The sequence below is a fragment of the Python bivittatus genome, unplaced genomic scaffold, assembly GCF_059951505.1.
Source record: "Python bivittatus isolate LINGU-HERP-01145 unplaced genomic scaffold, Pbiv_v1 ctg000980_np1212, whole genome shotgun sequence".
Classification (NCBI taxonomy): Eukaryota; Metazoa; Chordata; class Lepidosauria; order Squamata; family Pythonidae; genus Python; species Python bivittatus.
In genome coordinates this window covers 21,268,471-21,285,774 of record NW_028277125.1, presented here as the reverse complement: position 1 = coordinate 21,285,774, position 17,304 = coordinate 21,268,471, and the positions used below count along the sequence as shown (strand labels likewise).

General features: G+C 35.9%; 2 protein-coding genes across 2 annotated transcripts in view; one reads left to right on the top strand and one right to left on the bottom strand.

Annotated features, from left to right (window-relative positions):
• The window catches only part of VEPH1 (ventricular zone expressed PH domain containing 1), a 115,640-nt gene that overhangs the window by 84,923 nt on the left and 13,413 nt on the right, over window positions 1-17,304 (bottom strand). The window contains exon 4 of the mRNA XM_007427216.3: window positions 3,017-3,183. Coding sequence (XP_007427278.1) covers window positions 3,017-3,183 — 167 coding nt within the window. The remainder of the gene's footprint in view (window positions 1-3,016; window positions 3,184-17,304) is intronic.
• Window positions 8,598-17,092, top strand: PTX3 (pentraxin 3). The gene is made up of 3 exons (XM_007427213.4): window positions 8,598-8,845; window positions 9,193-9,732; window positions 14,448-17,092. Exons 1-3 carry the CDS (start codon window positions 8,713-8,715, stop codon window positions 15,065-15,067), a joined length of 1,293 nt encoding a protein of 430 aa, XP_007427275.1. The 5' UTR covers window positions 8,598-8,712; the 3' UTR covers window positions 15,068-17,092.

Genomic DNA, 17,304 nt, shown 5'->3' with positions numbered 1-17,304 from the left:
GTCTTAGTTTTGCTGGTGACTTCTTCTGGGAGATTTTTCAATTTCCCAATCTAGCCTGATAGTTTCCTATTCAAGAAGTAGCCAGTCCTGACCCTACTTAGCTTCTGATGGCTGGCCAGATAAGCTGCAAATTATTTCCTCTAGAAATAAGTTGAGCTCTGTTTTGTGAACAAGTAGCATTTTGAACATCATATTCAATAGGCCTCCAGTTTAGTCTGCATAATTTGTACTTTCTATGGTCTTATTAGTTTAAAGAAAGACTATTGACTTTAGTTCTTTAAATGACATTTCTAGCATAAACTAGAAATCAAACAGGTTTCCTGGATCAAACTGGTATTTGAGAAATCAAACTATCCCTGTTCATAATGTGATAACCTTCCTTGCTCATCAATAACCAGGTAACTTTTTAGCTAGACTAAATTTATTTATCACACTTTGGATCCTGATTTTTTCCCCAAGTAATTGAAAGCAGTATGTACTGACATTATTTGATTTCATCCTGATAGCAGCTCTTTGATATAAGCTATGCAGAAAGACAGTGAGTTATCTAAGGCTTTACAATTAGGTTTATGGATGACCATGAGTGCTTCCTACCTGTCCAATTCCATTTCTTCAGTGACTCTCTCTTCCTCTTCTCTTTTAATTTCTTGAAATGCCAGGTCACAGTTTTACAAAGTAAGTCTCAAAGATCCCCAGTATTACACAGTTTAACAGAAGAATGGGAGTTATGCTGAATGTGTAATATGGCCTATACTCTAAATAAAGGCTAAAATGGGCCCTGTCAGATTGGAATCATGGAAGAAATTATATTCCCTCTGCTACTATATATTTTGTAAAAGTTCCTTCAACTGCAACTTATAAATTCCTGAGGCTTTTTTTTAAATACTTCCAAAGACTACTGAAATGTATACCCTATAATTTGGTACTACTGTATTTTATAATGCCCAATGTGTCATAGTATAAACATTTTGCCTACACAACAGAACTGACTGTACATGAAACATGACATGTTTGTACTATGTTCTTTTTTTCTGCTTACTCATAAAATTACTTGCTCTTCTTTGACCATGAAAACATCTTCATCTTTGCAGGAAAGAATTTGGGGATTGTAGGCAATGATGTCATTTCATTAGCATAAGACTTATCTGAACTAGTCCAACTGTAAGATCCAAGGAAATATCACTTACAGGACAGGTTTCAACATAAGGGCTGTGCTAACACTGGATGAACAATCTAGTGATGGTTCTGACTTGCATTATGGGACTTGGAAATGCAATGGTTAACAGCCCTTAGCCTCATTTTGCAAGCCTTGGAGCTCTTCCCTGATCACATGCCATGGAAATTCAGTAGCAAAATGTCAATTATCCTCATAGCAATTGCACATACTTACTTACACAAGAGTTGAAATAGGTTTAGTAAGCATTGTGAAACCTCTTATCTATGTGCAGTGAATGTAACTTAAAGACAGGATCATTCCCTTACAATCTCTTTTAACACTTTGTATTGTACTGTATATTATGAATGGAGAAACTGTTTTCTTTGTTGTAGTTGTCAGAATATTCTTACTAGTTCAGACTCAGTAATTATAAGCTCATAGACCATCTTCCTACGAAATACTTAATTTTTGATATTAAAAGAAGGATCACTTTGCTTTCTGATTGGAAAGCTTCTGTTTTTCTAATTTGCCAAGGGTATCAGCAGGCATTGTTATCATCCCTTGATTATTCTCAAGCAGTTGAATGAAAATGTTTTGTGCTTGAGAGGACATTAGACTTTCTCATACAACATGCTCTTACTATGTGAATGTGAGGAGGGCAGTTTAAACTGTACTTCCTATGTCCAGTCTCTACTAATTCAGTCAAAAATTGGAACCTGTGAATATACAGTTATACAAGCATTGGCCCTTTTTCCACACCAGTCCCCAAAAAAGCTAGTTATCTGATTGTATGGAGAGAGTTCAGTGTAGTAAGCTTTATGCAGACACTGATGAAAAAAATGGACGTGAAACAAAGGACAGCCTCGGAGATCCAGGTCTCCCATAAATTCATAGTATGTCACTGTGGTTAGGAATGATTCAACTTCTACTGGACATGGCTTAATTAGTAATTTCCTGTTGAGTGCTGAGCCAGAATGTGTGATCTGATACACAATAACCATTTATTGTATATATTACTATTATTATTTCCTGCAAAACTGAAAATTTGCATTTAAAGTGTCTAATCTAAAACAAACCAACCAACTACACAATACGAGACAGGATTAGATCTGGTTAGTACTTGGTTGCAAGACCACCAGAAAAATCCCAGGACTGAATACTAGATTGGAAAGTTAAAGAAAGTCCAGAAAAAAGGCAACAGTGAACCATTTCTATATTGTTGCCCAGAAAATAATCTGGACCTATCCATGTATTCAGCAGGAGTCTAGCTTGACTCAATGGAGATTTTTGTGATACTTCGAGCTCACAACAAGCCAATTCCAGCAATATAATGGATCTTATCATTTTTATGCTACTGATCTTCAAGTATTTTGTTGAAATCACTAAAACAAGAACTTCAGGGGCTTTTATTGTGACCTTTCTATAAGCTTTGCCACAAAGCAGTTTGCAACTATGGAAGTTGAAGCTTTGTGTTTCCCCATCTTGGCTGTTAAATGTTAAATTAGGATACCTAATTAGATATTAATAAATGCAGCAGCACTATTCACTATGCTAAAGTGAAGCCCAGAGAGAGGGCCCTCTATATCAGGGCCTCAGCCAACTCATTCAGCCTGCTGCCACTATGCTAACATTCCCCTTCCTCTTTTGGGAGCTGATATCTAAATGGTTTTCAGATTCAGCAAATCTTAATGCAAAGTTTGTGGTTGGAGAGGCAGTTCTTGAAAAGTTACAGGTAGGAACTTCTGGATCCTGGCCTAGTTGAGAAACTTAATTGTACTGGAATATATCAAAATGACAGGCTTCTTTGACTCAACAGCCACATGTATTGAGTTGGACAAATATGAAATGAACAAAAATTACCTCAGGCTGTTTTTTCTTTGCAACGGTTAGCAAAAGCTGTAAAAGATGCTGCTGCTCAGATGGTTCCAGATGAGGCATCAGTCCTACCAATTCTCTCAGGTAGTTGTTTAAAAGTTCTTGTTGCTTTTCATACAAAGATGGCAATATACGGAGCAATGTGGAATTCCCTGTGAAGTACATGGGAACAGAATCATAACAAAGAGCTTACTCTATTTTCTCTGTCAACAAGGCTTTAATTTTGAATGGTCTCAAGCTGAAGAGATAAAGCAAAACAGAATCAGGATTTTATTACCCATGGTTTCTGGAATGATGTCTGTGGGAACTGAATGTTTGCACCAAAACCCATGGCAGAACAAGAGAAAAACAGAAATCAAAATATTATTTAATGTGGAATGTGACTAAGTAAGGCAACATGGCTTTTGTATATAAATGAAAACTACTTTAAAAAAAAAAACGGCATTTAAATTGAGTATTAAACAACATTGCTATACTGACTGTTGAAGAACAGTGAAAAAGCCATTATAACTTATCTATTCTCTATCCCACCTCAGCTTCAATTTAAGTAACCTATTTTAAGTAGCTTATATCAAACTTATGCAAACTATGTTAAACAGAAATCTGAATGCAATATTTTTATAATTATGCATTTAGCACAAAGGTACAGTGATAACAACATAGGATACAATTGCTCAGATGCTGATAAAGCATGGGCGGGGGGTGGGGGAGAGAATAACCAAGACAAAATAGCCTTACAGTTTTGGAATATTGTTTGAAGAAGTGTATGCACAAGCTGATTTGAAGCCAAATTCACAGAGAAATCTGTAGCATGAAACATCATACAAGCCAGCCCTGGAGTGACTGAAGTTCCATGCTGACAACATATGGAAAACATCTGCCTATCATGATATTACAGTACATGGTTTCACTCTCTAAATCTTCAAAACATACTGAAATTCTCTGTGGATTCACTTTCTTGCACATACATACACATACACACACACACACACAAACACACACAGAATATATCAGCATCTTGTAATAATAGGAAAACCATTATTTCTAGATGACATCACTTTCTAATTAGCACTCTGTGTCTGAGAACCATGTAGATACATCAGTTTCTCATCAGATATGAATGAACAATACTTAGTTTTCTATTATATCTTTCACATAAAATACTGCCTACTTTAATCTTGCTCATCATTGTCTTTTATCACAAGCTGCTTTTGCATATTGTAAGCTGTAGGAAAAGTTTGAAGCAGATGACCTACATTCAGAAACATAATCTTTCCTTCTAGTGTGGAAAAGGAGTATGGATTCTGTGCTCTTCTATGAGGACCTATCAGTCAGTAATGTTTCTCTTTAAGTTTATGTTGGCTCACAAAATACTGACAGCACACATTCACCAAATTATTTCAGTTAAATATGACATATGTCGGTGGGCAGCAGAATGATATCTACATATACAAGAATTAATATGTCTCTGAATACTGATTGCTGGCAGAGTTGGGGAATTAATAATGGATAAAGGCATTATTCTCATGGCCTCTGCATGATGTTCTTGGAAGCATGGGGCTAGACCAGTGATGGTGGACCTATGACATGCATGTCAAAGGTAACACGCCACAACATTTTGGGTGACACGCCAGCATTCACCAACACCCGACAACAACTATTCTCCTTCTCCTTCTCTTCTTTGAGTTACCAAAGAAACTGAGTTTGTTTTACTTTATTTCATTTTTGTAATTATTTGACGTTTCTTTATATAATACATAGCACCACACATGATTGGACTGTATTTTTTTAAATAAATGAAAATGGAAAGAATTGTTTCTCTTTTGTTCGGGGGGGAGGGGTGACATGCCAGCAGAGTCAAGTTAGGCATTTTCCAAATTTTTGACACGCCGAGCCCAAAAGATTCACCATTTCTGGGCTAGACCCTGGTAGAAAACAGATATGGGACTAAATGGGCTTTTGGCCTGATCCAGCAGGCTTTCTTTCATGATTATCATTCCTTATGATTTGGACTCAGATGCCTGTAACACATATTATATTGTAATTATTTTAACACACTCTGATGTTATGGATAATATTTTCTTTTGGTGTCATTTTGAAAATATTTACATATTTATTATATTGATTTTTATTTGTAGATGCTTTAGATGGCCTCATGATGCAAAAGAGCCCTCTCAAATATCAATAATAATAAATTCTTTGAAATGAACAGTAACTAATAAAAGCCAGAAATAGCAGAAGTAAAACCAAATTCAAGCATTAAAGTAAACCACACACACTCAAACAATTTTCTTTAAACAATTCTATAAAAATATACATTCTAAACCCACATCCTTTTCTTCCATATGCATCTCTGCAATGGCCTGGCATGATATCATCCAACTATTTAGTCTAGGAATGTCTGAGTCAGCAGAAGGCTAGGCAGGATTGCCTCATATACTTAATCAAGTATTTTCTGCATCAGAACAAGTCAGCTACCACAGCTGACACTGACCTAGGCCAGATGCAGGATGCTTCTGATGAAGTAAGATGAAGCTTCCAGACTCATGGTAGAACTAAACATGTCTGTACGTTAAGCTCTGAATAGAAGAATTTAGCCTGCCAGGGCTCTTAGAGATATATTCCTGCTTTAAATATCCAGATAGGTATCTTTGTCAGACTAGAAAGGAGCACACCACAGCTTGAGCCTTGACCTTATCATTATTCAATCGTGTTTCTTAAGCCTCCAGACTGATTTAGAACTAATGATGCTTTTCATACCTACTTCTAATAGAAAAAGCAAAACAAAACCCTGGGATATCTAATTTTACTATTTCTACAGCATGTCAGCAGATGTTCACTCTTAAAACAAGAGATGCCTTTTTGTATAAAGCTTGGGAAACAGTTGGGTCCTTATGGATTAAAATGTATGTAGTAAAAGTTGGCTAATGGATTATTCCAGAGGGAAAATGTTTGGTGAAATGAGTTATGAACGAGGCACCCTCAGCCTGCTGGTTGAAGTTGGATAGTTTCTATTGATGTTAATACATAAAAGGTACTTTTGTATGACCAAATTTTGCCCTTTTGTTTACCCAGCACACCACCAGCATTGGTTTCAAATTCATACTTTGTACATTTTAGCACAATGATGATCAATCACTGGCTGGCAGATCAACTTAGATATATTTTTGTAAAGTTGTCACCCATATAGTATTTGTGAAAACATAGGACTAAAATTGGAAGGAATTCTGTTTTGTAAAATAGAATATGAGCTAAACCTTTTCAGGGAACTGTTTAAACTTTTGAAATCATATTTTATCCATGGGAATATGTTCAACTACCAGTCATGCACTGTGTGCTGCTAGCTTGAGAATACAAATGAGTAGCATTTTGAATGATGAATCAGGACCAAAACAGACATTGCATTAATTTTGCCAATGCATTTAACATGCACAGATTCTCTTAGATATCTAGCAGACATAGGCAGTCATGAGTGACCTAGGAATAATTGGTGTAAGGAAAAGAAATTAAGGCAAAGCAATTCCTCCCTCCTACTTCCCTAACAAATTTGCCCCTCTGAAGCTACTATCTTAATTTTCAATGATGCTTCTATTCTTCAATCTAGGACTTACACAGATAAATGGGCAGCAGAACATAGTATAAGTTCAAGGGAGGGGGGGTGAGCTGAACCCATCTTTGGAATGGTGAGTGGGATTCAGTTAAGTAGAAATATGTAGCCTTTTCATCCATACATTTTTCATCCACACATTTAAAATAAGTCTCGAAAACTGTTTCAGAAGCAATGCAAAGTAATCAAATAGCATTATTTCACAGAGCACTGGATATTTGTATCAGCAGTGCCAGTCCCCTTTCACAAAAACAGAACAATACAAAACAAAAAAAACTTAGAATTATGCTATATAATGACATAGTAGCATTCCCACTGGACCATTCTGTTACCAAAAAGGCCATTTGAGTCTTGCTTTTATCACAGCTTTGTCACGTTAGCAAATAAGTAAATAAATGAGTGTGAAATTCTTTTTAGCCCAGTAAAATGATTTCTTCCTCCTAAGCTTCTTCTTAAAATGAAAACTTTTGCTTCATTTGGGAAGTTGAATAGCCCCACAAGAGGAAAGGAGTATATTGTGCCCTCCATTGACTTCAACACAGGTTAACTCAATCACAATAGAAGCATTCATGCTGGGCCAAAGCTGTATATGATTTCAGGCCCTTGGTTACTGTTAAAAAACAGTAATAGGATTATCTTATTGTCTGTACTTTCTTTCCACGCATATTTAATAAATAGTTAACATGGCATCATTAAATTGCAAGATTCCCCCTTTTATTTCACTGGCTATTGTCTATAGCCACAGTTGGCCCTGTGTCATCTATTGTTTTATCAGACATTTATTGGGAGAAAAAGAAGGATGAAACATGGAACTGCAGTTTTGAGAGGCAACCATACAGTATTTATCATATCTAACTCCAGAGTCAGAAATGTAGTTAGTAAATGAAGAGGTAGTTAATTCCAGTTTGGTTAAGTGCCCCCATATTTCACACAGTGGTTCTATCTGAAATATTCTGATTCTTACATAAATTACAGAGGAAAGTTCTTTTAAAGTATACATGAGAATAAAAACATTAAGTAAGTATAAGTAAGTCTAAGCAGAACAAGCTATGACATGCAATTCTTTAGAGAAATCACATTTATCCTTAAACATTTCTAGTGGAGCGAACATTAGCTTTTCATATATTTAGAAATTCTGTTTCTCAAACTCATGTTTAACCAAGCATAGTACCCCTAAGTAAGTCCTATTTTCTAAGCTAATTGTATCCAGGATATGAATTAAAAATTCATTTCAAAGTATTGTTCAAACAGCAGGAGGCTTTCTAGAGATATTCAAGATCAATAGAAAAGATTGTTTGGGGAGGAAGGAATGCATCCAAACAAACTTTTAAGCTGTGTGCGTATGTGTGTGTGTGTGTGTATAAAATCAGCTGATTATGAGTTAAAAGTATAACATATTTTTCCCATTCAAGTGAATAATTGCTATTAGATAATTCCTACTAGAGGAAAATGGGTTTCATATATCCTTTGGAATATTTTACATCTTCTCTGTTTATCCCAATATTGTACATGTCTTTAATAATAAAAATAATATTCCCAGAGTTCTGCAGTTAAATATCCAATAACAATAAATAAATTTTACAAATGAATACAAACAACTATTGGACTAGTATATACTTTCCAGTTGTAACCGAAGAATCTCTTTAAATTATTATTTTTCTTTAAGTCAGCAAATTCACATTTTATTTATTTGCCTTGTTTTTCATTAAAATCCATGGCATTTAAAAAAATCTAGCCTCCAAAGAACTCTGCAATTTGCAAGCACAGACTTTTTATCATTTCTCCCCTTTCACTCCTTGCTAATCCACCCACATTTCAGACATTTCAGACAAGGTCCAGGATTGTGCAATCTCCATACCTCCCCCTTCCTTACAGTTCCCATCCAAAAAAATTAATAATAACCAGAAGCACTCCTCTTACAGCACCAGGACTAGAATTACTCATTCATTCAAGCTCAGGCACTCTCCCAGTATTACTTAAGGGCTTTCTCTCTTGGAATCATCTCTACTCCAGTCTTGCTAGAGACTAAGACACTGCAACTTTTAAGGAAGCAGCTGGGAAATTCTATCCAAATATGTTTTCTTTCATGATTCTGTTTTTTGCTCTCTGTTATTCTTCATTTAGTCAGAACATAGATGAGTATGATGATCTCTTCTTCTTGAATTTTGACAATGAAATAGAGAGTGTAATCCCTGCAACAGAAGAAAGTAAGTACTTTCTGCCTTTCTTCCCTAGTCTTTAACTACAAACTAATTGTTTCTGTATTAACAATAGAAATAATATTCAGAGTTCATGTTTCTTATTTTTCCATTGTTGCAAAACCTGTAACTAACAGACTCGAAAATAGCATTCATGTTACAGAACATTCATTTAGCCAAGATAGAAGACAGGCAGATCTCTCTGCTCTTATTTTCTACATTATGCCCTTGCCTTATTTTCCAGAGAAAGAAAGCATGTAAAGAATCTTGGAACACATATTTCTTTAAACAGCTTCTTTTGGGAGAAAGAAGTTCAAACATGTAGCATAATGTTTATACTATGTACTCTATTCCAGCCATTTCATGTGATTGTCAGCGAGAACACACGGAATGGGACAAGCTCTTCATTATGCTTGAGAATTCCCAGATGAAGGAAAACATGCTGCTTCAGTCTCTGGATGAAATCCTTAAGGTGGAGCTGCAGATGCTGAGAGCAGAAATGCTGCAGTTTGTGGAAAACTTTGCTGGCACGTGCACCACGTATATCGAGAAAGCAATCTCCCAGATCTGGAGCCAAATGGACCAGAAGATGTCAAACAACAAAGAAAATGGGGGTATTTCTGGGATGCTTCATGAGACTAAGCAAGAAAAGATTCTCCAAGACATTCTGCAGTTGAATCGAAATCTTTCCACCCGACTCAGCCAGCTCGAGCGTGCTTGGCAGTGGAGCGCCCAAGAGGGTGATCAGCAGAGTCATTTGTCAGAGGAAGGTAGAGTCAGCTACATAACTAATGGGGACGGTTTCATGCTGAAGTCACTGTGGCAAGAGCTGCAGGAAACAAAAGCTGAACTGAAAGAATCCCAAAAGAGGACCACAAAATCTTCATTGCCAGCTGGTGAGTCAGCCTCTTTTTCCAATGTTACTATTGCCTTACACATTCCTTCCCAACCAACCATATTAAACATAAGTTTGTTAAATAACCTTACCTGATGCTTTGCGTATACAGGAGGGGGCATTATTATGAAGTTGGAGAGAACTGGGTGGGGGTCTGTCTGGCTTGTACAGTATAGCAGCCAAACAATACGAACTCAAGGTGTAGTGTGGAAGCCATCAATAGTATTCACAGCTTCAACTATGATGCTGTACCTTAAAATATGTTCATTGAATACTCACATTTGGCCAATAGAGGGCTCCAAAACCATCTACAGATAACTCATTAGCAAAGCAATGATAAAGTTTTGCTAAGTCGTTTGCAGTTATTCCCTTCCTTCCTTAACTTTATTTTGCAAAACCAGTAATAACAATAATCCCAATCAATTCAGTTTCTGGCTGTTCCTCTCCTCTGTCTTCTTCTAACATACCTGCTGATTCCTTCATTGCATTCCTCAGGAGCCACTTCTGAACACAATTTGACCTTGTGAGCTCACTCATTATGTCAACAGACTATTCATCAATTTAATTCTCACGCTTCAGGGCATAAACAGATCCTCCGCAGGGGTTCAGGAAAGTGGAATAGCTTACACTCTGTGAAGCACAACTGCACAGCCATATATCACAAAGATTCCCCTCAACCATACCAGTACTTTTAATACCCAATCTGAGCATGCCATGATTTATGCTAAGATAAATAATGAAACTATTTATGTTAGATAACTTTGAAACACATTCTCTCACCACATTTAAAGTCTAACTTGGTCTTTTTAAGATAGCTGTATCCTTCAAACCTAGATTTTAAATAACTGTTGGTATAATTTAGAAAGAATGATGTAGGTCTCATATAATTAACCACACAAAAGAAAAGTTGCCACAGTTACAAAAGGTTCCTGCTATTCTGTGGCATTCCTTGGACAGATTAGTGGTCTCTAAAGCAACAGCTGCCTACGAGCCTGAAGCACTGCTTTTATTTTATAAAAATATAGTAGTGCTGAGAAATAAGCAGATGGTTAAATAACCCATGCTGTGTGTCATGCATTCATTAGTCCAAAAGGTTTGTAAGAACCACAGTCAATATCTAAAGGCCCTTTCCAATGTATGTGAAAAGGGGGGAAGTCCTATATTGCCAAGCATCCTAATTTTTGGTAGTAATTTTAAATTCAGTTAACTTAGAACTATTCCAGAACATGACATTTTAATTTGAACAAGAGGAGAATAAATACGTTTGGATGAGCACAGGGGAGAAAGCATAACATAGATGACGCTATACTTTTCATGCTCATTAACTTTCAAAAGATGACGTTATATTAAAATGCCATGCTTAAAAATACCATTACAATCCTCTGAAAAGGACCACATCTGTTCCACTATAGACACTTCTGATGGAGCCTTAGTTATTTTAATGAGTAGGATAAATCAGCTACTTGTTTTGTTAAGAATGGATATCTAGAATTAATACATCTTTTGAAGTAATATTAATAGCCATATACTCATAACATAAAACAATTCATTGAGCATTCACTGTGCAAAGATTTTACTAAAGTACCCAAAAGGAAAACATTGCCAAAGCACTTTTAGCACTATTTCTTCTTGGCTGCTTCCAACAAAGGTTTGCATTATGCAATTGCCCTATCTCCAAATGGGATTTATAGGAAGTCCAGACAATGTCATCTTTTAACATCTCTTTCTCCCCCCACCCCAATTTTTTTTTTGTTTTCTTTTACCAGAAAAATCCATCCAAGAGGGAAGAATGGAATAGATGTACAATTTTTGTTTGCTTGTCTAATAACACTAGCAGCCATTGGTTTAAAGTTACCTTGATTTCAGTGAGAAAGTTATGCCACAAGTAATCATCTGCTCTTCCTTCTCCCTTTTAACATTTCAAAATACAAAATGTGTGGTGTGCTTTGTACAACATTCCATAATGTTGTAAGCTTCCCAACCCCACTTCACTTCTTTGGCTATTGCTTGAGAGAGGGAATCTCACAATGGAATGATGTCACACATGTTTCACATTGCTAGTTGTTACAGAAGAGAGGGAGGAGTAGGAGGAAGAGAGTACAGTTTGCTCTTTTCTAAAATTTGGAGAAAAATGCATACAGAAATTGAACTAATCTATGAAGTGATAAGTTCAAAATAATTCCATCCAATTTGCAGGACCTGTTCTTAATTTACCACATTCTGACCAATGATATAATTCAGTTTTATTTGTTTTGACCAGGGAGAGGAAATTCATAATTTGATTAAGAACAAAAAGACGAACGTTTTAAAATATTCCACAGATCCCTCTGGAAAAATTTTTTCAAAAGAGTTTTCAGCAACTGGTTTTGATTTCTCACATATTTTGGATTCCTGCCAGGTTGATTCTTAAGAGGTTTTCTGATCACACTATTGTTGGTGACTTATAAAGCTGGTTTTAATTTTCCCTACCCCTTGATAATAAAGTTAGAAATCCTGATAATTAAAAAGCCATGTCACTACACAGAGCTCTTTGCCCTTTGAAGAAGTATTCCTGCAGATGTTCATGACCCATTGCCCCTATTCTTAGTGGTCAAAAGCATTTTAACATTCTCAGAACTCAAAGCATATGATACCAGCCCAGTTTGAGAAAATAGAAAAAGGAAACTAATTATTACAGCTGTGATTTCAATATTCATTTTACTTCTGAAGTTCAAAGAATCTGAAATGCAATGTTAGCTGATTATTCATAATAACCATAAAATACTATATCTCAAATTTTTGTGATCATTTTCTCATACTTTTATTAAAATATTTCTAAATTGTCTACCACCAACTGAGCAATAGATGAGTACAATGAGTACAACTATAAGTCAGTCATGTTTCTGTTTCTTATTGCTTCAAATTGTTTATCGTCTAGATCTTTATCATTTTTGTACAGTTGAGTTCTTTTAAACAAAATGGCAGGTTACTACATGGAAAATTAATTCTAAACCATGAGTTTTCAACCCATGAAAATGTGCAATCGTTCACCTTAGGGTAGCATAAGATAATACTTTTTTCATGGGAAAATGATCAAAAGCATTTTTTCTGATGGTCAAAATGGCCAAGAATTTAGTGTAAGACTGATAACACAGTATGACACATACTGAGATAGGTCCTCTAGAAATGTACTCTATAAATTATTCTGTTGATAAGGATCTGCTGTTTCCTTCTCCTTCCTCATTTCTATTTACATGCTGTATCTAAGGGAGACATAGAAGTGCATGCAGCATGTACATACACATGCCAAGCCCAAAAAACTATTAGATTACTTCAATTTGTGATTATAGGTGCATTGAATTTAACTCTAATATTTTGCTAACACATTTCTGTTTATCATGCATTTTATTTGTCATAATAATCATAAACTGATTGTGTAAATTTAAAAATATAAGTGTAGAAATACTTTAAATGAAATATCACTGTTTTCCTTGATGTAATAAAAAATGTCACAAATCCAATCGGTGAAAAGGCTAATCAGAAAAAAAACTCCAATCCTTATTATGACAGTACATAATCAGAAAACATATGTACAAGCTTTGGGAAACTCCAGTTCTCTAACATGCTGCTTGCCAAAGAGAAAGTCTAACAATGTTTATATAATTTTTAAGTTGGCCTAATATTTACACATAGTATATATAATGAGTAAAAGTCTTTTTGAGTGGAAATCAGTGACAAAGGATTTCTCCACCCCCCCACCCCCATGTGTCAGGTTCAGCCCAAGAACAACAGCGAGACAGAGTAGAACAGTTTAGCTCCTTTATTAGCTTGACAGACTAATTCTAATCCCCAACAACAGCAATTAACCATGATGCCCTAGGGAGGGGCCAGTCTCATCCTCTTGACTTTCCCAACCTCCGGCTGGGGGCTGAGGAGGTGCTTACCCTGGAATCTCTCTTCCCCCTCCCAGCAACCTTGAAGCTCCATTCCAGAATCCTCCCTGCTCATGCCTTCCATCACACCATGGCATTAAGATGGATTGCCAAAGAAATTATGAAACGCAAATGGGGAAAGCCTATGGGAATCATCTGGGTGCTTTATTGAAAGAGTTAGACATCGCCTTGAGATTAGTAACATGTAAGAAGAGCTACATTATTTGAAATTATTTTCCAATTATTCCATCACAATGTAAATTCTTTATAAACAGAGGATTATCTAGTTCAATGGGAGATGATCCCAGATTCCTAGTACCTCTGCTCCCTCCCCTTTAAAAGGTTGTGAGGTGCTGTGGGTTTTTTTTGTTTTTTGTTTAATGCCTTCGAGTCAGTGTTGACTTGTTGCAACTGCTTGGACTAATCCCTGCAATTTTCTTGGCAAGATTTTGGAAGTGGCTTGCTACTGCCTGCTTCCTAGGGATGAGAAAAAGTGCCTGACCCAAGGTCACCCAGCTAACTTTGTGCCCAAGGCAGGACTAGAATTCACAATCTCCCAGTTTCTAGTTGGTGCCTTAAGCAGTACATCGAAGTGGCTCTCTTAAAAGATATCACAAAAAGGGAAAAAATTTCTTTGCCTAAGACCCAGAAGAGCCACTGCTACTCAGAGTACAGTTGCCTGGATAATGGACACATAATTTGACTGATACCTAGAATCATATTATGTTATGATTATCCCAGATATGCATAAGCTTTGAATATAATTCAGCTTATTGATAACAATTACATTCTGTTGTTTTTACAGGTTGTGAAACAGTTCTTTTATTCCCAATGCGTTCTAAAAAGATCTTCGTGAGTGTTCATCCAACTGGTGAGATGACACTTTTCTCCTTCACTGTCTGCACATGGGTTAAGGTAACTGAAGCACTGGACAAAACTATTGTATTCTCATATGGAACAAAGAGTAATCCCTATGAAATTCAGCTTTATCTGAACTATGACTCTGTGGTTCTTGCTGTAAATAGTGATCTCAACAAGATAACTGCCCCAAATGTAATTTCTTCTGGAGCATGGACTCACATCTGCAGTGCCTGGAGTTCAGTTAATGGAAATGTATCTTTATGGATAAATGGGATGGCTGTGGTCACCTCTTCAGATATATATGAAGACCACATCATTCCAGATGGTGGAATTTTGCAAATTGGCCAGGAAAAAAATGGCTGCTGCATTGGAGGTGGTTTCAATGAATCTTTAGCTTTTTCTGGAAAAATAACTGGCTTTAATATTTGGGACAGAATCCTCAGTGATAAAGAGATAATAAGACAATCTGAAGAAGATGCATGTAACAGCCGTGGCAACATAGTTGGGTGGGGGGTTACAGAGATTCTGCCTCATGGAGGAGCTCAGTATGTTTTTAGCCCCTGAACTATTGTTCTTCAAAACTCTACATAAAGTCAAACACAATAAACAGAACCTATAAAATCTGAATATATATATATACACACACATATATATATATTTATTTAGAATTGGTCCATGATACAGTTTCCACAGGAAAAGCAGAAGTATAAAGAACATTCAGTATAAAGAACATTGTGCTTCACACAAGAAACTCTGAATGAGGCTTCACATGGCAAGAAGCCTTTGGATGACTCCCATGGCTACAACTATAATCCAATATCTATGCTCTCCGGAGTCCCTAAAGAAGAACAGTGCTGTCCTAAGAAGATTGGGAGACAGCTCTCCACAAATGGCTATAGCTGCTTTCAGAATAAGTAGTTGCTATGCCAGTAAGATTAATTTTAACCACATGAAATCTCATTCATAGAGGATTCATGTATGTAGGGTACAATTTAAAATTGCTATGAAATGAAAGCTATATTATAGGCTCTTAAATATATCTTGTTAAGAGTCAGTATGTAAACATGCAGGTCAGGACTGCCATATGGATACAGCATTCTCTAAGCACATCTTAATCATACCCCAGAAGTGCTTTTGAACACACTCTGAGTTACAAGACTACCACCTATCATGATGGGAAGGCTATAATGACCCTGAAAATGATGCTAGCAGGAACTCCTGGTAGGATTATCCTTGCTGATAAAATCAAAGGGGAAGCGTGGAGCTAAAAGTAATTCACAATGGAGTTGAACGTAGGTGGGGTTCTGCAGATTTGAGAGAAAAAATGAGAGATTTTTAAAAGATCATCAGAAAAAATAACTGTAATGAATTACAGTTAAAGTAGAACTGTTCAAGAGATCTAATAGAGGCAAATGAGATTAAAGGAAGATGGAAGGATATAAACCATTTATAGTATTACAGAGTGGTAGTACAGAATGACATAAATATGTGTAGAATATATTTAAGAACTGACTCTTCTAGGAGGTAAGTTATGAGAGCCAATCAACCAGGTGTCAAAGGAAAAAGCACTAGACCAAGATGAAATACTCATTGGACTCTTTAAAATTGTAGAAGAAGAGACAGTTAAAGTGCTAACAGTTCTATGTCAACAGTGAACAAGAAACTACTGTAAGAGCTGAGCAAAAATATAGGCTTACGTTAAACATTAAGACAAAGATATTATCAATCAACATTCTTAATGAGTTCAAGGTTGACAGTGAAGATGAAGGAAGCCAATGACAAACTTAGACAAAATCATGAAGGCAAAGGACACAAATGTGACACAAAGATCAGAATAGTTAAAGCAATGGATTTTTCAAGCTGTATATAGATAAAGAGTGAGAATAAGAAGATAGATGTTCACTACGAACTGCAAGAATTGATCAATAAGCCATTGAAAAAATAAAGACTGATTGCTCCCTTAAGGCAATACTTAGCAAGCAGGAACTCAGATTTTTGGAGAATGAGATACAAGCAGATGATAGACTAGAAACATGACCATGGTTGGCAATGTTTATGGAAATAGAGGAAGGGGAAGACAATGGATCACCAGGATTCAGGCTCAGTTCAGTGGAACTAAGTATTATACAGCAAATGTTCTCACTCTAAAGTGTAATCATATGGGATTCCTAGTAGATAGCTGTTCCTTATGGATATCTGAGGACAGATTTTTGGCTTAAGAACTGTCTTAATTAAATAAGCATGCAAACAAATGGCTGATACTTTTTACTGGCATAACTAATATTAGGCTGTCTTATGAGATCCTCTTCTTTGTAGGTTTTATTTTTTTAATGTGTATTTTGCAATTGAACTATTTAAATATTATGAAGCAACAATATTTTTTTCTGTTTTTGTTATTAGTATGTATATCTTCATAAAGCTAGCGTCTTGTCCAGCTTTTTATCCTGAAAGCCTACCTTGCATTCAGATGATTGCAGTTTTCTGGTTTGAAATTGATATAGCTATATTATATTGTAAAATAAACTGATTTTGTATTGACCTTATTGAAATTATTTTTATAAAATTGAGCTGTAAATAAAAAAGTCCTTTATCAGATTGATATTACAAATCATTTTCTTTAGGGTGTTTGGAATACAAAAGGTCAGAGTGTATGTGGGCCCCTTTTTCTTGAATCTCTTTTCTATAAAATCCTGTCTCTAAAAGCAGAACAATGTCAGAACAAACAGATGCCAGAACTAGGAACAATGAAGATTATGGAGGACTTATATTAGCATTTTAGTTGTTCTACCAAAAGTTACTCT